This window comes from Electrophorus electricus, chromosome 20 (assembly GCF_041902795.1).
Source record: "Electrophorus electricus isolate QZ-2024a chromosome 20, ASM4190279v1, whole genome shotgun sequence".
NCBI classification, from domain to species: Eukaryota; Metazoa; Chordata; class Actinopteri; order Gymnotiformes; family Gymnotidae; genus Electrophorus; species Electrophorus electricus.
In genome coordinates this window covers 7,290,001-7,309,779 of record NC_137516.1, presented here as the reverse complement: position 1 = coordinate 7,309,779, position 19,779 = coordinate 7,290,001, and the positions used below count along the sequence as shown (strand labels likewise).

At 44.8% G+C, this 19,779-nt stretch overlaps 2 protein-coding genes across 6 annotated transcripts in view; both read left to right on the top strand.

Moving 5' to 3' along the window:
• The first annotated feature begins 988 nt into the window (after nucleotides 1–988).
• ubiad1 (UbiA prenyltransferase domain containing 1) lies at nucleotides 989–4,491 on the top strand. 2 transcript variants are annotated; one of them, XM_027015025.3, is made up of 3 exons: nucleotides 989–1,272; nucleotides 1,838–2,415; nucleotides 3,035–4,491. In XM_027015025.3, the coding sequence occupies exons 2-3, from the start codon at nucleotides 1,866–1,868 to the stop codon at nucleotides 3,520–3,522; spliced, it is 1,038 nt and encodes a 345-aa protein (XP_026870826.2). In that variant the 5' UTR covers nucleotides 989–1,272; nucleotides 1,838–1,865; the 3' UTR covers nucleotides 3,523–4,491. The 2 variants fall into 2 exon arrangements, with proteins under 2 accessions (XP_026870826.2, XP_026870825.2); XM_027015024.3 differs by having other exon boundaries at nucleotides 990–1,170.
• A 645-nt stretch (nucleotides 4,492–5,136) lies between these two features.
• Nucleotides 5,137–19,779, top strand: part of mib2 (MIB E3 ubiquitin protein ligase 2) — a 43,895-nt gene continuing 29,252 nt past the window's right edge. Inside the window, exons 1-3 of one of the 4 annotated variants that reach the window (XM_081703529.1) lie at nucleotides 5,138–5,674; nucleotides 6,416–6,521; nucleotides 19,222–19,581. In XM_081703529.1, coding sequence (XP_081559655.1) covers nucleotides 19,359–19,581 — 223 coding nt within the window. In that variant the 5' untranslated portion in view covers nucleotides 5,138–5,674; nucleotides 6,416–6,521; nucleotides 19,222–19,358. Of the gene's footprint in view, nucleotides 5,675–6,415; nucleotides 6,522–10,939; nucleotides 11,001–19,221; nucleotides 19,582–19,779 lie in introns of those variants that run through there. The other 3 variants (XM_035536347.2, XM_081703528.1, XM_081703530.1) reach the window with 3 other exon arrangements.

Genomic DNA, 19,779 nt, shown 5'->3' with positions numbered 1-19,779 from the left:
GGGAATGACACTACACTTCACGAGCGGTTAATTTAACTTAACAATATGCTTCAATAGATATACAGCCTGACGTTCATTTATTCCCCTCTTATTCAAACTTTATTTAATCAAAAAATAAGACTATTAGCAAAAATAAACAATAAAAATAATAATCCAAGAAGGAAAAAAGATGCAAATGTGTTATGAGCGAAGCACAGTTAGAGAGAGCAAAGACATTTGCAAATTTTGCAAATTTCTATATGACATGGCATGAAGTTATGTCATGATCAGTAAAACATACTGTATATTACTTCGTGCAATTTATAAATCTAAATGATAAATAGATAATTTACATTAGGCCATGTCAAGCCCTGCCACAATCGGTTTGATTAAAGACAAGAAAAGAGTGTCAAACTTTGACAGTATATGCGTCTCACTTTACCAATGTCCTTTAAAAAGATTTGGGGTTTGGTCAGATGAGGTTTGAAAAGGCGTCATTTTATTTGTGTTTGTGTTCATTTTCATTTTTAAACTGTGTAAAAGACATGATCTTATGTTGTTATATATGGCATTAATATTATATTAAAAGATGACAGAGCACATGAAATTTCCAAAACTCTCCCACTTTACCAATCTTCAGGCTTTACATAGGCATATCATTAACGTCAGCCGCAGTCAATCCGATAGGACTTTTGATACGCTTTTCAAATTTTCACATATGTATATATATTTAAATATACATTTATTTTTGGTTGTCATTTAGATGTAGTTATCATTTAGATTTAGTTGTCATCAGCTGATTATTCTCGATAACTCGACCATAATGATTTATGGAGAAAACGGCTTTCAAACTTCAGACTGTCAAGGTTTTTAAACTTTTTTAAAAAGTCAAATCAAATCAAAAGACCTATAGGACCATATGATACCGTATATTGTTTCCGTCAGTCTCATATATGCTGTTGCACATTAGAGGGGCTGGCTAAAATGGCGTTTGCGCTGTGATTGGTTACCAGTGGCTTGTTAGCTACACAGAGCTAAGCTAAATACTCTCACACTTGACACGTTAGCTGGTGTGCCAACACTTCTGTTTAGGATCTGACCAGTTTGTGTTGCACTACAAGGGCTTACGGGAAGGATGTATGAACAGGGCATAGAATAGCTCTTTAGTCTCGAAAAGATAGACAAGAACAGGTAATGTTATTGCACAAAAGGAAATGTCGCTCTGAACTTCAGATAGTTTGTCGTCCCTCGTAATCTTCTGTAATCTCTGTGGCTAGCTAGCTATTTACCAAGGTATCACTGCCCTTCAGCAACCTCAGTTTTTATTCCACAACCGAGGCTGAAGTGTCCGTAAGACATCTCAAAGTCGCTATCGATTGACAACTGTAATTCATGTAACTACTGCAGCCCTGTTGGCTAGATTTAAAAATGTTTTATGGCCACTTCTGACACGGTGGTTCATGATGCTAGCCAGATTTAGCTAGCTGTCTCGCTAATTAATCCGCCCCTTGCCTTAGATTCTTGCTTGACCCCATTTAAGATCGACGAGTGTCTTTTAAAATTTAAATTAATCTTAAATTTGTTGGTTAATGTGTTTTCCTGAACAGCTTGCATAAAAATACCAATGACTGTGTTTTGAAGTTATTGTGTTTCTAGTGCTGTCATAGTACATGCTAATAAAGCTGCAATTTATTTGGAACAGACATGAATTGAGGTAGTCATGTCGAATACTTTCATAAATAATTACGTTGAAGTCTGCAAATTGTGCACGTTATATCACAGTATTCGTTTAACCTTAGAATGTCCCATTTACGCGTGTGTGTTTCGTGCCATCGTTTTGGTGGCTACCCCTTTTTAGGTCTTTGTTCCACCACACTAAGGTTGCCATGGCTGCGGGCCAAAAGAAAACGAGTGCAAAGACGCATGTGTTGGCGGGCTCTAACGGGCTGAACGGGGCAAAGTCACCAGGAACGCCCGTGGAGGGAAATCGCAACACCAAGATCTCCCGGGTGGCCAAAATGGCCCTGGACATGCAGGACAAGTGTGCAGCGTACGTCCTAGCCCTCCGGCCTTGGAGTTTTAGTGCCTCGCTCACCCCTGTGGCACTGGGCAGTGCACTGGCCTACAAGCTGGAGGGCTCTGTGGACCTTGTTGTCCTGTTGGTGTGCGCCGTGGCAGTGCTGGTGGTCCATGGGGCGGGCAACCTGGTGAACACGTACTACGACTTCTCTAAGGGAATTGACCATAAGAAGAGCGATGACAGGACTTTGGTGGATCGGATATTAGAGCCGCAGGACGTGGTGATGTTTGGCGCCGTGTTGTACTCCGTGGGGTGCCTGTGTGCAACACTGTTATACTTCCTCTCCACACTGAGACTCGAGCATCTGGCTCTCATCTATTTTGGAGGCCTGTCCAGCTCATTTTTGTATACTGGAGGTAAGTTTGTGTAAAAGTATATTGATTGTGCAAAGCCAACTCCCAGTATTAGAAATTGCACAAGTCTGTTCAAGTCAGTGTCATTAAACAAACACTCAACCAAGTGGCACATGGCAGTATGCAGGGTAATATCAGTACAATGCATATTTAATTGTGTTGATATTATTTGTGTTTGTAAATGCCCCATATTGTTTTTAATAAATGTAATGAATTATATGTTTGAATGAGTGGATATTTATAGAACATCATTAAAAAAATTTAAAAAAAAAAAAAAAAAATATATATATATATATTTTTTTTTTTACTATAGTTAAGCAATTACTTAACTATTAATCATAAGGTTGCCAGTTCAAGTCCCACCACTACCAAGCTGCCACTCTTGGGTCCCTGAGCAAGGCCCTTACCCCTCAATTGCTCAGATTGTATTCAGTCATAGCTGTAAGTCTTTTTGGGTAAAAGCATCAGCTGAATGCCATAAATGTAAACATGGACCCGAGCTTCATTACCCGTTGCTTTCTTTAAGTTTTGTTCAGTCCAACCCTCACCTTCCAACCAAAGGATTAAGGCTCTCCTTGACACTTCTTAACAATTGACATTGCTCCTTCCGTCCCGTGCGCAGGGATAGGCCTGAAGTACGTCGCCCTGGGCGACGTGGTCATCCTCATCACCTTCGGCCCGCTGGCCGTCATGTTCGCGCACGCCGTGCAGGTAGGCTACCTGTCGGTGTTGCCGCTGGTGTACGCCGTGCCGCTGGCGCTCAACACAGAGGCCATCCTGCACAGCAACAACACGCGCGACATGGACTCGGACCGGCAGGCGGGCATCGTCACGCTGGCCATCCTGGTGGGGCCGGCGCTGTCGTACGTCATCTACAACCTGCTGCTCTTTGTGCCCTACGTGCTCTTCTGCATCCTGGCCACGCGCTACACCATCAGCATGGCGCTGCCCCTGCTCACGCTGCCCATGGCCTTCCCGCTGGAGAGGCAGTTCCGCAGCCAGCACTACTCCAAGATCCCGCAGAAGACGGCCAAGCTCAATGTGCTCCTGGGACTCTTCTATGTCTTCGGCATCATTCTGGCACCGCAGGGCAGCCTGCCGCTTTTGTGAAACGGTGGGGTGGAGGGGATAGACTTTTTCTTTTTGGTCATTTTCATTTTCTCAGTTTTGTTTTAAGTGTCATGATAGGCTGTGTACTTTTTTGTTTTTATTTATAGTTTTTGTTTTTTTTCCTGAAGAACAAAGACTAATTTATTGTATAATTTATGCTGCTGAGGGAAAACAAACCGGTCGGTGTGTGCGAGGTGTTGATCTCTTCACAGTTCATGGGCTGTGTTAAATTATTGGTAAATGACAAGTTCATTACCAGAATGACTGGGCAGTTTTATGACTAAGCAAATTTGGATGTTTGCTTATACATTTTCCTGATAGTATTGCTTCATTTAGAATCCACAGATGTGTCTGTATGAGCTGAAATTTTTTTTAAAGCACATTCTATAGCCAAGCTTTAAAAGCTAAATCGCCAGTTAAACTTTGTCCAAGTCAGTTACTCCCAAATGTGTTCACTGTATAGGCTCAAATGTTCAGTCAACTGGGTTAGATGTACAGCCAAGTAAGTGTGAAGGAATTCTATTGGTTCTTGGTTATGTTGATATACTGATTCTTCAGAACCTTTCCCACATGTGGAAACAGTATGTGTGGCTTATAAATCTAATCCTTCATTTAAGGAGGAAGTTGCAGAATATAAATTAGATCAGCCTCATATAAGTGTTGAGTTTGATTAAATTTAAGGTGCAATATACATTTTAAAAATAAAATAAATCCCAAACTTATGTGGGTCATGCAGTTTATTGGATCTTTTTGATCTTTTTGCACTGACGTGACGATGCTTCATTTTTCCTCCTGTAAACAGAATACATGTGAAAACATTGATTACTCATGTAAAAATTTGCCTTTTATATAGCCACGCGTTAACAAGCTGTTTGTGTCGTGTGCACACAATGCTAAGTTGTGCATTAGCTGTTCTAACATTGTGCACTGGCCCGTGTCCAGTTTTTAATAAATTGTTTGCCCACTTCATTGAGTAGATGTCTGTCAGTTCTTACGTTCTTGGTTCTGTTATAATGATGTAAATAGATATTAGGATTATTTTTTGACTATCAAACAATATTGAATATGTGCTGAGCAAAGATGGTTGTTACTCTTTACATCAGTTAACTGTCAGTTCAACAAAAATATAATTTCCCATATAAGTCAGTTCTTCAAACAAGACGTTTATTGGGGGCTTAACCGTCTGGACCAAATTTAAACTCAGAAGCTGTAGACGAGAACTTTCTGTATGCGAAGATTATAAATTATTAGAAATTAATTGAAACGCGAACTGAGAAGAAAAACAAACATATTCTCTACGATGAACTGCAGAGGGCGCGCCCGCCCAACAACTGAAGATTTTCTCTGTGTCAGTGCAATAACGCGCTTACAAACACACTTTGACGGTTGTTTACTAAAACACATTATTTAAAATATCTGAGCTTACATTTACAGCTATACCAATTATGCAGTTAAAATGTACGTTTATTGAGTAGCATTTTTTTCACGAGTTTTTAAGGGGAATGTAAATTTGAGATCGGGGGTGGGGGGCTGGGGGGGATTTGAGGGCACTTATTGGGAAACATAATGTAAGAAAATCGCGCAGGCGCATTGCTGCGGTGCATAGGAGAAGAATGTACATCTTGTCATCTGTACTTACAGTGCCGCAAAACCTGCGCTTGAGAGCCAGTAGTTCGCCGAAAACCAACCTGCGTGACTTCGTTTCGAGCTCAGCAACACTGCGCCTGGGGCAGAAATGCGACGACGTTCAGCGTGGGAGTGTCAAACCCAGCCCCACTCTCTGTTAGCATGACTAGCACTCCTGCTGTGTTTTGACTTCCGTCTCAAAGCTCTGCTGGCTGCGAATAGAGATGTCGTTTTGAATTTTTGGGTCGCCGGTATGGACTTAATCTAAAACGGAAAAAAAAAAAAAAAAAAAAAAAAGTGAAGGCCCTCAGTGGAAGGTTAGCGAAGCCTCACAAATGCCATCTACGCGTCCGCTTTGACATCGAGGACGACGCGTCGTGCTGGCTGTACTGGTGGATAAGACCAGTGACACATGCCCGTCCGGACGTTCAGTTATGTCCATCGCGTTAGCCTAAAGCGTAGTCTTCAAGCACATTTAATCGTCGGGCCGGCGAAGTTTTCGTGGAGGCATTAATGCTGTCGACAGGTAAGTTCTCAATCGCTTCTGTTTCCCACTAACGGATTCCGTGCAGCGCGGCGAAACTGATGGTGTCTTGGGCGATGTCTGGTCTCACCCTGCCGACTCCAGTGTCAATAATACGGGCGGAATGGCAAACTGTTGTCCCAGACCGCAGTTCTTTTAGCTAGATAACAGTTACCTCGTTTTATTCACATAGAAGACAGTTTCCTTGGGGGGGGAAAAAAACACCAAAGGTTATCAAATTAAGGCACGTTATCACTAATATGCTAAGATAGCTGGCACTAACTAATTGGCAGTACAGTGAAGGAGTACAATGATGTAGTTGCTGTCGTCTGGAAATTAATATATATATATATATATATATATATATATAGAGAGAGAGAGAGAGAGAGAGAGATATTTAGTTAAATCACATTATAGGAAATACTTGGAATTCTTGTAATGTTTACTTTAAGTTTCATGAATAGTTGAGATTTGGTATCCCTAGCCATAACTAGCTAGCTAAAGAATAGATTTAGCTAGTTAGCTAAATTTCGATACAAAATCCCTTTATTTGCGCAGTGCTGCCACAATGCAAACGTAATTTTCCTCCCGTCACTCATGTTACGGTCACGTTAGAGCCAACTTTGATCTGTAGACTCTTACGTCCTTTATTTTATGAGGACGTGCATATGGATGTGTGTCCTTATTATTCAAATATTTATTATTATATGAAATGTTTAACCACCTGATTAAATATTCTTGCAGCCTTTCAGCTGTCAAAGTTATTTGGCAATTGTCGGATTTAATTCTGGAATTATTGAATTTGGACAACAGATTGCCACATCTATGAACAACACAGCATCCCTCTGAGGTAAGGGGGCATTTGCGCTTAAGGTTGGTGTAGAGCTGTGTCAATGATTACAACGTATATGGAATATCGAGAGTAACCAAATGTGATGGAGCTGCCCTCCACCACAACCACAACTAATTGTTTTGGTAGAAGAAAACAGTGTATTAGTAAGTATGTACAATTTGATTTGACATTATTGTGATCCAATTTTGGCAAGCTTACTTCTCAATCAAGACATCTGTGAGGATAAATGACGAACCTAGAGGCGCAGTAGTAGCTGCTGCTGTCACCAGCCTGTGTTTTGACCTGTAACCTTCTGGCTCTTGGCAACGGTCTCCTAGCACAGCTCCCAGTGGCATTCCAGTCAGTCTGACTCAAATGGCCGTCAGACCGCATTAGATTTAATGTGGGCTTGCGGTTTGCTGATTTCAAGTGATGTTGGTAGGTTCGCCCCGCTTTTAAGCAATAAAAACATCTGTGCCTCCTCCTTAATAACAGCATGACCTGGCTTCAAAGATAATTGCAAAGAGCTTAAAAGCGAGAGCTCGCCAGGGTTCAGTCTTCAAGAGTCTTGCATTTAAGAGTCTTGCCACTGAATACTGGTGATTGATGCTCTGAACCCTCAGGGAAATGGAATGGGCAGAAGGGGTTTCAGGGATCTCTGTGTGAATATCTGATACCTGTGCAAATGTTCCACTCATTTAGCAAGTTTTGTTTTTATATAAACTATTTCCATATCCCCTCTTTTAACCAAAACCCACTCAAAAGGAACATACTGCCTTGCCTGCTCAAACAACCAGCAATCCATTTATTTGCAGTTAAAATATTGACTTGCTAGTTGTCTGATACATGTGACTAGGCATTTGAGTGTATCATTTGCTCAGCAAAAATTTCCAAGGTCTGTGTGTGTTTGTGTGTGTTTGTGTGTTTGTGTGTGTGTGTGTGTGTGTGTGTGTGTGTGTGTGTGTAAGTGAAGTGTTAGCGTTTTGGCTGGTATTCACTGGGAGATGGTGTGACTGTGGGTTGTTAAGATATAAACCCAAAATAACCCAGACCATGGGCAGACTAAATATGAAAGACACATGTCAACCTAAACGGGGCGGACAACGAAATGTAGTCCAGAACGAGACTTGGTCTCAGGAAATCCTCTGCCAAGTATGATACAAGCACATACAAAGCTCATCGTCAGTGTGCACCTCACGCCTCATCTCAGAACATGGCCTTCGTGTTGTTTTCATGTTTCCCATAACTCCCGCTCACAATAAGACCTTCGCTTAGTCGCTCATTAAGGTACCATAACGTGCCTCCTGTGATGTCCAGTGCAGAAGGTTCTCTCGGCACAGCTGTGCAGCTGGGATGGTTTTGAAGATGAGGTCAGGGCTCGTGAAATGTGGTGACAGGTTCCGTTGGCGAGTTTATGAGTAGTGAAGAATCGGCATGCCTCTGCTATTGCAGCCTGTTCTAGAAGCTTCTCTTTTCCTGAAACTCCAGTTCAAAACTATGCTGCCTGATTATTTAATTAGATATGGAGGAATGTAGAATCTGTTAGGTGTTCTTTCAGCTGTGGAGATTTTGATGTAGGCGGGTCCGTTGGAGGAGGTGGAAGCATTTTCAGTTTTTTCGTCGGCTTTGGTGATTTAAGAAAATTGCAGATTTTCATGTTCTTTTCCAACCTTCGTGGACTACTGACAGTTCTGTGTGTGTGTGTGTGCGTGTGTGTGTGAGCGTGTGTGTGTGTGTGTTTGAGAGTGTGTATTGTGAATATGCCATTACCTGTGTGCGATTACAAGCAGGTGCGTTGTAGAACCAAACACAGCTGGGTGGCCACAGCTACGCGTAGCGTTACACTCACCCTCCCCCAGCACTTGCACACACGTGTGCATGCACACTCTTGCTTCCTTCACCTCATCAGTTATGAACATCAGCTAGATTGGGATCTAGATCGTGGAAACCCATACCTTCTAAAGCTGTTCCTCTCTCGTATTCTTCCCGCAAGCCATCAAAGTCCCCAACGCAACCTGCCCCCCCCCCCCCCCCCCGTTCTGCTCCGCCTCGATTTAGCGTGACAGATATTCTCGGTTCCTCACGCGAATACGCGCACGCACAAGCACACAGACACGTCCTTAGTTAGGCATTGTCTGCCGCACGTTCCGGCAGGAGGAGTGAACTGTAGCTAATTTGGCAGTTAAAGACAGCAGATAGCGTAAGGTGATCCTGAAGGATACGCTGTGCAATATTAATCTTCTCTGCATGTTTCCGTTATTTTAAAGAAGCACTGACGTGAAGTGGTGCTGAGGGCAATAGAGCGGGTGAGGGCTTCTCTCTCCTGCTTCCAGACCTCAAGACGTCTTTTCTTAAGGCGGCGTTTCCCGAGCAGACTTGTATGGCTGCGCTGTCATTTTTGCCACCGGTGTTGAGGACGCCCCTTATGAACATGATGAAGACGATGAATCCTCGATATCTGTAAAAGGGGACGACGCAGCCGTAGCCGCAGGAACGTTTGCGGGGTTCAGATGAACTCGCCGCGTGATCGTTCTCTTCTGTTAGCATGGCGGTCCTCCGCGTGCTTCTTCCCTAGCAAAGGATCCAAAGAATGCCGTTGACTTTATTGCTTAACCTGAAGCTATGTTGCCCTTGCACCAACCCTGAAGGCCCGGCTCAAGCCTTAACGGGCTTCTCTCGATTGCGCAGTGAAATGTCGGGACGGAAGCCGGGAAAGCGGGCTTCACGGCCGCAGCTAACGAGTCAGCCGTCTGTACATGAAGTCCATTACAGCCGCTCATGTTTTAAATGGGGTGCATGTGTGCGCGCCTCCCTTGTGCATTTGGTGCGCCTTGAAGAGCAGATAGTTGACCCTGTGTCTTTTCAGGGCGGGTCAGATTTACTCCGCTTTTCTTGTTTTGGAGAGAGCTTCAGGGACTTTAAAAGGAGGCCAGACACGGCCTGAGGAAGTGGAACCGCATGAGCATAAAAGCACAGGTTACGCTTTTATTGTAAGACACGATATCATCAAATGGAAAAACTGAATAACAGTAGTGCCAAAACAGGACCTCCAGCGTAGCAGGTTGGGAACAAGGTGACATGGGTATATTATATCCGCAAATAATACAGTAACTCGCAGTTTACGCAACGTGCAGTGTTTCAAATCCAAGCTTAGTGGAGAGGGGAGTGCAGTGGTGCTGATTAGCAGGCCGGTTACCGAGAGAAACCATAGTGCATTTTTAACAGAGTCATTTTTGCAAGCCTTGCACCATTTTAATAGCTTTTTGACCAAACTCTGTATAGAGAATGTAGTATAACTGGCCACATATGGAATTTTTAACCACAAGTACTGTCTATTACTGGCAGGTTTAAATAGTGTGCAGTGATTTGCAGTCTCTTATAAACTTTAATGAAGTCAAACATAAAAACCAAAGCAGTCTGGATGTGTCTCGCGGCAGACACCTTTGTGCTAAGGTCGAGCTCATAGCGACATGAGCTCCTGTCAGAAGGGAAGTTGGAAGGACGTCCGGCTGGGGATTCTTCATGGTTCCTCAGAAAGGGCTGTTTCCGCTCTGGTTGTGGATGTGCAGCACAGCTTGGGGTTGCACACTGCCCTCTCTGTGGCCACTAGCTCTGCATGCACCCTGGGGTAGCATTAACACCCGATCTTCATCACCACTAAAGCTTTTAAACATGGAGCTGAAATTGTGTTTTGAAGTGTGCAGCCTCGCACCTTTTTTAAAAAAAACAAAACAAAACTCTTTTTGACCTCTAAATGAATTTGAAACTGGAGCAATTTTTATTCAACCATATGCCTATAAAAGTGTAAAACTGGACTTGTGTGAAGACCATTTTGGCACACTAAAATATATAAACAGCTCTTTTTCTACAACACCTATTCATAATTTAAAGTTGATCGGTTATTGTTTGCGCTATTTAAACATTAAAAATAGAAACTGCAGCCTAATTTGTATCTGTGTATATATATTGTTGTGTAAATGTATTATTTATCAAACATTTTAAAATTGGTTTGGTCTGCACTGTCTGCAAAGATTCAGCCTGTCATGTATCACTGAAATGACTGTGCCACATTTATCCACTAAATCTGATCATGAATCCAAATAATGTCGGCGTTCGCGGACGGTGCGGTCTTCTTCTTTGTTAAACAGTGGCTGGGTGTTTTGATGTTTGGCTTTTCCCCCTCACAAAATGCTCCTGGATCCCCTTGTTTGTCTTTAAAATCGCAGAATTTTTACACACATCTCGGTTTGTGGTGCCCCAGAGCTCCATGTTTCAGTGAAGAAGAGCAAAACGTGAAGAGCGAAGTTCACTCAGAAAACAAACAGATCTGTCCAGCTAAAACAGGTTGGCGGATTACTGAACCAGCAAACCGCTACCAAACCACCAAGAGCGTGAGAACGTCATAGAAAATCGGCCGACAACAGAGGAAGTCGTTGAATGTCTCACTGGAAATGAAAACGCAGAAGATGCTCAGAAGTACCTTTAAGCTCATTGGGTGTAAGTTATTTGATTTAATTTATTTAAGTAAACATCTGTAATGATCTGTAAACATTTCTACAGATTATTCCACTTAGTAACATAAAGGATGACATTCCCGAGGATTCGCCACTATACCGAAATGACATGTAATATAGTTATATAACTCTATCTATCTATCTATCTATCTATCTATCTATCTATCTATCTATCTATCTTTCTATCTATCATATATAACAATATGACCCAGAATATGGGTAAACAAGTTCAGTTGTATCCGTTTTTACTCAGCGTTACCCAGTAATGTAGTGCAGAGGCAGTCAAACCTGAATTGGCTGTTCCAACGTTGGTCACTAGCTGGAAAATGAAGAGCAGTGTGCTGTGATGACGTCGTTCTAACCGTTACGTCATGGCAGTAAATGTGGCCAACTTTGTCATTAAACTGCGTGCAGCGGTATGTTGCACACTACATATTTCCCCTTTTGTCGTGCATTACTGCTTTGCTGTAGACACCAGTCCGTCTTCATCTGATATCATTGTGAGTAATGTTATTTTCGGGTGCTCTTCCTCACACCAGCGTAGAAATGCCTTCAGGTTTGTGGCGTCCACGCCGCTTTGTGATATAAGTAAAGCTGCGCTTCGTCTGTGCGCTGTCGCTTCATGCGATACGTGTGATTTATTAGCTCGCGACGTCGCGTTCTTCACGCCGCCGGCTATTTGCGCGCCTGCTTGTTGAGAATGCCGAGGCATCCGGCGCGCTCGACCGGGGGAAGTACCGGATCTCCCCTCGCCGTTTTCAGCTGTTCCGGAGAGTTCTGATGCAATTCCCCGGGCAGGGTTGGTCAGCGCTGCTTCCCACACGAGCCACGGGTCGCCGCACAGGCCCCACCACAGCCGGACGTAGCACTCGCCCCACGGGCCGGGCCCGGTCCCAGTCCGCGTCGCTGAGCAGTCGGACTCCGCTCGACTCTCCCACAAAAAAAAAAAATGAGAAGGATTTTGACCCAAAACGCCCTTTGTGGTTTTTGCTTGCGTAATTTGTAACAGGCTTTTCTGCTTTAATAACGGATCTGAGACTGGTGATTTTGTGTGTGTGTGTGTTTGTTTGTTTGTTTTTGTTTTGTTTTTTTCCTGTGGTGAAATTAAATAAGGTACCAACGATCTACTTGGCATACAGTCCACTTGAGGTTTTTGAATTGCTGGTTTGGAAACTTGTTTTGTCCTTGAATCTTCACCACACACGGGCCGTACCCGCGGCCGTCTGAAGCGCATAAGCACAGCACTTTTAATAGCTGTCGACGCCCCCAGTGACTGTTCTAAAACACGCCACACTCTCTCTCGTCTGCACTGCCAGTTGGCCTTTAGTGGTTTCATACGCTAGCAGGAACTCGATGTGGTCACGCTGCGTGCATCTACGAGCCAGATTACACAGAGTCCAACGACCCAGAGGATGCGGAAGGGAGCATTTCCTGATTATTTCCTGTTCTCCCTCTGCCAACTTTGCAAGGTCAACCCCCCCCCCCCCCCATTGGCATAATGCTTGGCTGTCATAATGTTAATTTTATCATCTTGAATTGCACTCCCGCCCCCCTCCTTCACTCACGACCGGCTCCCGTTTAACCCAGTGGGTGGGGCCTGACATGTGGGCCCCTCCCTCCTCCCTGCCCTGGCGAGCCAGGTGGCACATGGGACGCGGGCACCTCTGTTAGCCTGGCAATGGAACAATGAGCGTCTCCAGCTCGGTTTCCTGGCCATCCATTAAGAGGCAGACCAATTATAGCGTTGTTCTTTCGATAATCCTTCAATTCTGCCAAGGATAATCTTTCTGAGAAGATAAGCCCATGCTGTGTGTGTTCTGATGTAACCTGTAAGTTGTTCAGCCATCTTCAGTGGAGTGCTTGTGTTGCTTGCAATACTAGTGATAGATTTCATAGATTTCTGGTCATAGATAATCAGTAATTCTAATGAATTTTTCTTTTTTTTTTTCTTTTCTTTTTTTTTTTAAACTGAGCCTGTTCCAAATTAACGTCCACATGCATGTTATCCTGATACTTGGTGGTCCTGAATTTCTGGGTTTGGTTCAACTACTTGCTAGGTCAGTCGCATCTCTGACTGGGTGCAGACCAAGAGCGGCGTAGTCCCACTGCATCACTATGCCAGTGGAGTGGGAGCAAATGCCCCTCCCACCCCCCTTCCTGCTTAAAAACCAACCAATTAAAAAAAAAACCAATCAGGCCAAAAACGAAGTCCAAGAATGCAGTCCATGGCCGTTTACTTGACAAGTAAACAGGCTTCACGGAATCCGCCGGTGACAGGCCAGGGCGTCATCCGTTGAGAGAAGTAAGAGCAGAAGTCATGGAATACAGCTCTGCCCATCAGCACTGCGCAAGACTTCAGAACAGGTACAATTCCCAGAAAGACTTAAATAGGTATGCCAGTGACTGAATATAGATGCCTGCTGTGGCAGGACCGGTATTGCCAGGAGGTGGGTGTGGCCAAGGGCATGATACTGGTGGGAATGATTTTTCAAATGCTTATGTTGTGTGGTTGAGACAGCACCCAGCCCCTGTTTGTCCGTAAATATGATGTCATTCAAGGTGGAACTGACTAGAGCCGTTATATTGAAGGAAGTAGGTTCAGATACAAGCATGAAATAGTGCCTTTATAGTCTTGTAATACTACCAAAGTAGTAACAAGTGAAAGTTTGATTTAATGGATGGGCATTAACTTTTATTAATAGCCTTGTGTATTGTGCAGACGGTATAATGTAGCCTCACGTTAAGCTCAGTAAACCTTTGTGGCAGGCGTATGACCTTGATGGGCTCAGTTACGTCGCACGGCTCTGGAGAAACCAGCAGGTTCTGGTTCTTGTGCGCTTGCCGAGGGGGTAGGTTCCACTAACCTTGAAGTGTATCCCCTCCAAAGAAGACCACGCCCCCTTGTTTTTCTCCCAAGCCAGCCGGCAGCCTCGCATCAGCTCGCCGGCCGTGCACAAATCGGAGTGCAGTGCGACCTCACTCCTCGCGCGATTTGTGCTTTTTATTACGCAGTTACGCGGATGAGTTGGTCGGCTTAATAACAGGTGGTAAAAGGCCTCGTACAGCCTGGTTTCTTAGCATGGGCTACAACCTGCAACAGCCCACATGTTGTGGATTGGCTTGTCATAGCAGGAGAGCCCCTGTATGCCCTGGGGTGGGGGGGTTTGTTTGACTCATTACCACCTGATTGACTTGGTCTTTCTGCCACTATGATGTCTATGATGATGCTTTTTTCTGCCTTAAGGCTCATATGTTGTCTTTTTTTAAAGGGTTTAAAAGATTTTCTTTTTACTACACTGAGCCCACCTTGTTACCTTCATGATGTCACTTGTTTTGTTTTGTTTTGTTTTGTTTTGTTTTGCCAACTGGATTAGCCATGCGGCTTGCAGCCGTTGGTGTGTGTGTGTGGGTGTGTGTATCAGTCTCTCTGCGCACACACGCATGTCGGTGTCTCTGTACATGCTTCGCCCTTTGGTAGGGACGGTGCTGATCCGCACCCACTGGAGCCCGTCGCTCTGCTGATTCAGTCGGTGCGCTTGGTACTGAATGGCGGTTAAAGGGCCGGCGTGTGGTACTCAGTTCAGCCGTCAAAGGGCCGTTAAAAGGTTGGCGTGCGGCATGCGTCCTGCGAGCCTCGCCGCCGTACCTCTGGCGTCTGCGCTGCCTCTGACATGCTCTTTCCACACCCTTGTGTGCGGCTCAACTTCAAGCATTTCCACACTGCTGTTTTGTCTTATTTCAGGATGTTGTTGTAATGGCAGCGCTTGCAATACTCAGTGGGGTTCTCATCATCCGCAGATGGCGGCTTTAGATTTTGCTGCCAATTAATAAAACTCTATTACATGCTGTTATGGAGCCGTACTATCAAGTGAATATTAAGCTAAATGGTGGTTTTGCTTCCCACTGTAAGGTAAAGGGTAAAAACAACGCTTCTCACTTAGTGGTACAGCCTCGTTGCAACCATACATTTCTGGTTTTGTATAGCTGACAGTAATCTCACGAGTCAGATAAATTCCATGAATTTTCTTTGCGCATATGGTATGCGCATAGACCCATCTCAGATTTCTGCTTTGGAGTTCTGAAAATTTTACGTTACTTAAATGTTAATCCAGTCAGTGCAACACAACTGTTCATGTACTATGAGCTTCCTGAACAGGGGACTCTGCTAGTTGGTATGTGTGGGTTCTGTTAACTAAAGCCCTTCATTTGTGATTATGATTTCAGTTGTGTCTGAACCTAAGTGTTTTCTTTTGTGTTTCATTTAAGTATTACGGTTTAATTAATTTTGAATCTGATCCTCTGAAATATAAATCTAAAACATTGGAGATTAATCTTGCTGCAAGTGCAGATAGGCGTGTGTGTGTGGGGGGGGGGTGTGTGTGTGTGCGCGTGTACGCACTCTGAAGTGTATGTTTATACACACATACAGTGACTTGCCTCAAAAAATTACAAATGTCTTACAAATGACATTTACAGATTGTTCCGGACAGTATTTTTATGCCATGCAAATATACACTTAAAATGCATTTGCAAAGTAAAAATTCATTATTCATCAGCAGATCTTCCAAAAAAAAAAAATTGTAAAAGCTGAAAAATGCTGCTTGCATATCTATTCAACCCTTTATATCTACTCGCCACTTCACACTAGTAGTTGGTAGCATCATCTTTTGCTGCAGTAACAGCTTTAAGTCCAAGTTTCTACTTGCTTTGCTCACTAGGCGTGATTTATCATATATTTGTCCTGGTAGCTTCACATTTCTTCAGGCTGTTTAGATGATGATGATGACTGGTGGATCACAGTTTTTATATAATGTTATGCATTTGTGATTGGACCGAGGCTTTGACCCAGACATTGTAGAATATTTCACATTATTGTTCATCACTACTCTGTTGTTTTGGTGTTTTGCTTGGGGTCATACTGTGCTTCGCCCACGATGTAGTTTTTGAAGCAAGACCACCTGCCTGAGTGTGCAGTACTGCCCTCCCTCCATTCTTTGATATTAACCAGATGTTCAGCCCCCTCAGAGGAGAAGCACCCCCATATGTCACCGTCGGGATGGGGTTTGTGGAAGAACGAACAGCGTTAGATTCGCGTCACAGAACTCTTTGACTGGTGCGCCTCCACTCCAGCCTCAGCCATTGAACTCTGTAGCTCCTTGGAGCTCGTTTGGATCCAGTTTGTCTCCCCGTGCCTTTCCCCAAGCTGCTCCTCTTGCCCTGACTCCCATTTCTGATGGGACGGCATTGTATAGGCAGTGCCAGGGTAGTTTGGTGCAGTTTTCCTATCCTCACAGTTACTGCAGCAGTGCTCACTGGGATATCCAAACGTTTGTGTGCCATTTTGTGGCATTTCCCTATCTGTGTGCCTGTCTATAACTTTATCTGTAATTTCCTGAGAATATTATTTTCATTTTCACATCTTTCCTTTGAATTCTCAGTGTCACCAATGGTACTTGAATTAAGAGGGTCTTCTAAACAGAAAAATTCAAGTTTTTAAAATGATTCACTGGCATAGGCCGGCTGTAAACCAGTAGTGTCCTTGCTGGAGTAATAGTTTTCACAGCACAGAGGTTCAATACTCATGCAAGCCACATTTTCCAGTTCATATTTTGTGACATGGAATATTTTCTTACATTTAAAAGTAATGTCACTAAAAATTCATTTTGTGGGTCAATTTTTTTTAAAAATAGGATATGACGATGCAAAATATCAAATTGTCCTCTGTAGTCCAGACAAAACTGATGACAAATACTTTTTCCTGGCTCTGTGTGTGTGTGTGTGTGTGTGTGTGTGTGTGTGTGTGTGTGTGTGTGTGTGTGTGTGTGTGTGTGTGTCTGTCTGAGCGAAACATTTTGCTTGCACAACTTATGTAGGATCTCTCTCTCTGTCTGTACGTATGTATGTATCTATGTAATAAATACATTACATAGATAAATAATATTTTAAATATGTATGTATATAGTATGTTCTAAAAATTCTGTGCTAATATAATATATTAATAACATAACATGATGTATATTATTGATGAGCCAATTGGCAGGAGTCCGAGCTGATGTGTGAGCTTAATGCAGAAGCTTCTCTGCCACTTTGTCTCCTGCCATCACAACCTACAGCGCCCAGCACGGGGTGTCCGTGGAGCCGGTCGAGGCTCACCCGGCCTCCCCAGCTGGCGGAGGAGCAGACTTCCGCCTCTGAGCCGAGTGTGAAAATGGCTTCCTGGGGTTGTTAAGCCTCAAAACTGCGCGCTCCCAGAGGAATCACAGCCCGTCCTGTTTGCCCTTGCAGAGTAACTTCCCTCCACCCCCATATGATTTTTTTTTTTGCAAGCAGGATCGGTTCCTGAAGTTAAAATGGAACCAAATGTAAACTCGCTGTTGAGTGCAACAGAAGTTGCCTTAACAGCATTGGTGATGGAAAACGGTTTCAGTGAGTAGCCAGTGTGCGCGCACACACACGCACACACGCTCTTGGACAGGGTGTGTGGGCTGAGTGTATTGGTTGGGTCTGTGTTGGTGATGCTGTAAGCGTGGGGGCAAAGAAAGACTGACTGCTATTTAGAACGGAGGACATTTAGAGAGAGAAGCAAATGCTCTCTGCTCTGATTAGCTGTGCATTCATGCTATTTGTTCCTTTCTCTCAGGTGCCCCCCCCCCCCCCAACACCATACACACACACACGCACGCACGCTTAGGCTGTTAGCTGATTTGACCAACACAGAGCACTGATGGCGTAACAGTGCTGGAGGTGGTTTATGATAATGCTCTGTGTAAACCCTGCACAGCGGGGTCATTCCTCCCTCTGAAAACTTCAGCGTCAAACACCGACAAGAGAGAGAGAGAGAAAATGGAGAAGTAACAGAGATAACATAAGGACAAGACAGAGTGTGTGTTTTGAAAGCGCATGTTATCTGTCATATTGCCACATTGTCTTTAGTTCTCCTCAGTAATCTCTGTTTAAACACAGGCTTAGTTGGTTTAAATACCATCTCAACCTACTCTAACCACTTATTTGATGTTCCTGATGCTCTAATCCGTCCTTCTGCTCCTGTTCATAACTTTGCTGTGTTGTCGGACCCCTGTCTCACCTTTGACCCTTACACTAAATCCCTGACTAAGACTGCATTTGACCGTCCCCGTGATCTTGCTCGACTCCGCTCTGTGCTTAGATGCTGAGATGCTGGTTCCTGCCTTCATTACATCTCCAACAAACTAACTCTCCGCTCTTTCCAGTATGTTCAGAACTCTGCTGCTAGTGTCTAACATCCACTAAGAACTCTGCCCAGATAACCACAGTTCCACTACCAGTTTCGGAGCGCGCGCTATAAAATCGTGTGGTTGGCTTGCACCCACCTACCTTTCTGAACGTCTGCTTCTATATGTTCCACCTCTCACACTAACGCTAGTAGGCCCCAGGTTCAGGCTGTTCGCCGTGGGTGGTGGGTCTTCTAGTGTTACAGCCCCTTTCCTCTGGAGCTCCTTACCCACATCTGCTCATTCATGCCCCACACCTTCTACCTACAAATCTTTTCTCAAAACACTTAATTGCTCCCTTTTTCTTGTTAGAGCTATATAAGCTGCTTCTTTTTCTCGTTCTTGTTCTTGGGCACAAATAATGACGTTTACAGGCTAAGCCGCTTTAAGGTCTGTTTTTCTTGCACAGGATTCTAGATAATGACGCGTACACACTGTCGTGATTGGTTTAGTAATTTTGCGTGTCTGATTTCTGTCTCTGTGTTTCTTTGTGTGCAAAGAAAGTACGGAAGGGAAAGGAACTGCAGTAGGGTTTGTCACAGGGCCAAATTATTCTCTTGATGCAATTCTTAGAAAATGTCAGGAAAATGTTGTTGTCTGCCAAACTTTTCGGATGATGCTCTGTCATTTTCTCGGTTAGTGCGAGCCAGATCAGTCCGGTTTTCTGTGGGGTTTTTTTTTTTTCTTTTTTTTTTGGCCATGCGAATGTGGGAATTTGTCCTCTTTAGCACAAGGTCGCACGACGTTGCTGCTGTCAGTTGGCAAGCATGCTAGGTAAACACGAGCTGTCCTTTAACCCCAAAATTGCTTTTCAGGACGGGCGCAGTTCTGCCGCACCGCCGGGCCTGAATTCTCCTCGCCATCGATGGTCGCTAGGCGACGTGCTTGCTGTTACCAGTTCGGCGGCATGGGTTTTAACCGCCGGCGTCTCTCCCTGTGCGCGTCTCTCCACAGTCACCCCTGATCCATCCCCGGAGAGCCCCCTGCTCGGGCCTCTCGCCCCAGCGCCGGCCCGTGCGCGCGCCCCAGCCCCCGCTGGCCGCAAGCGCGGCGGGGAGGCGCGCGGAAGCAGCCCTCCTGCTCGGGGTGTCATGGAGGTGGGCGTGCGCGTGGTGCGCGGTGTGGACTGGAAGTGGGGCAACCAGGACGACGGCGAGGGCCACGTCGGCACGGTGGTGGAGGTGGGGCGCCAGGGCAGCACCACCACGCCTGACAAGACGGTGGTGGTGCAATGGGACAGTGGCACACGCACCAACTACCGCACCGGCTACCAGGGCGCCTACGACCTGCTGCTCTACGACAACGCGCAGATCGGTGAGTACTGCAGCTCGCAGCTGGGCGCGACGCGGAAGGGGCATGAGAGAGGTGTAGATTACCCAGCGCTGGGATCGGGGCTGGGATTGGCTCCTGCTGATAGAACCTCCTCATCTGTCTGGAGCCTGGAGCGTTTGTTCTCTCCGTCATCTTTAATGCCCATTTGTGTGAACGCACCTGCCAGACTGCAGCTGGTTA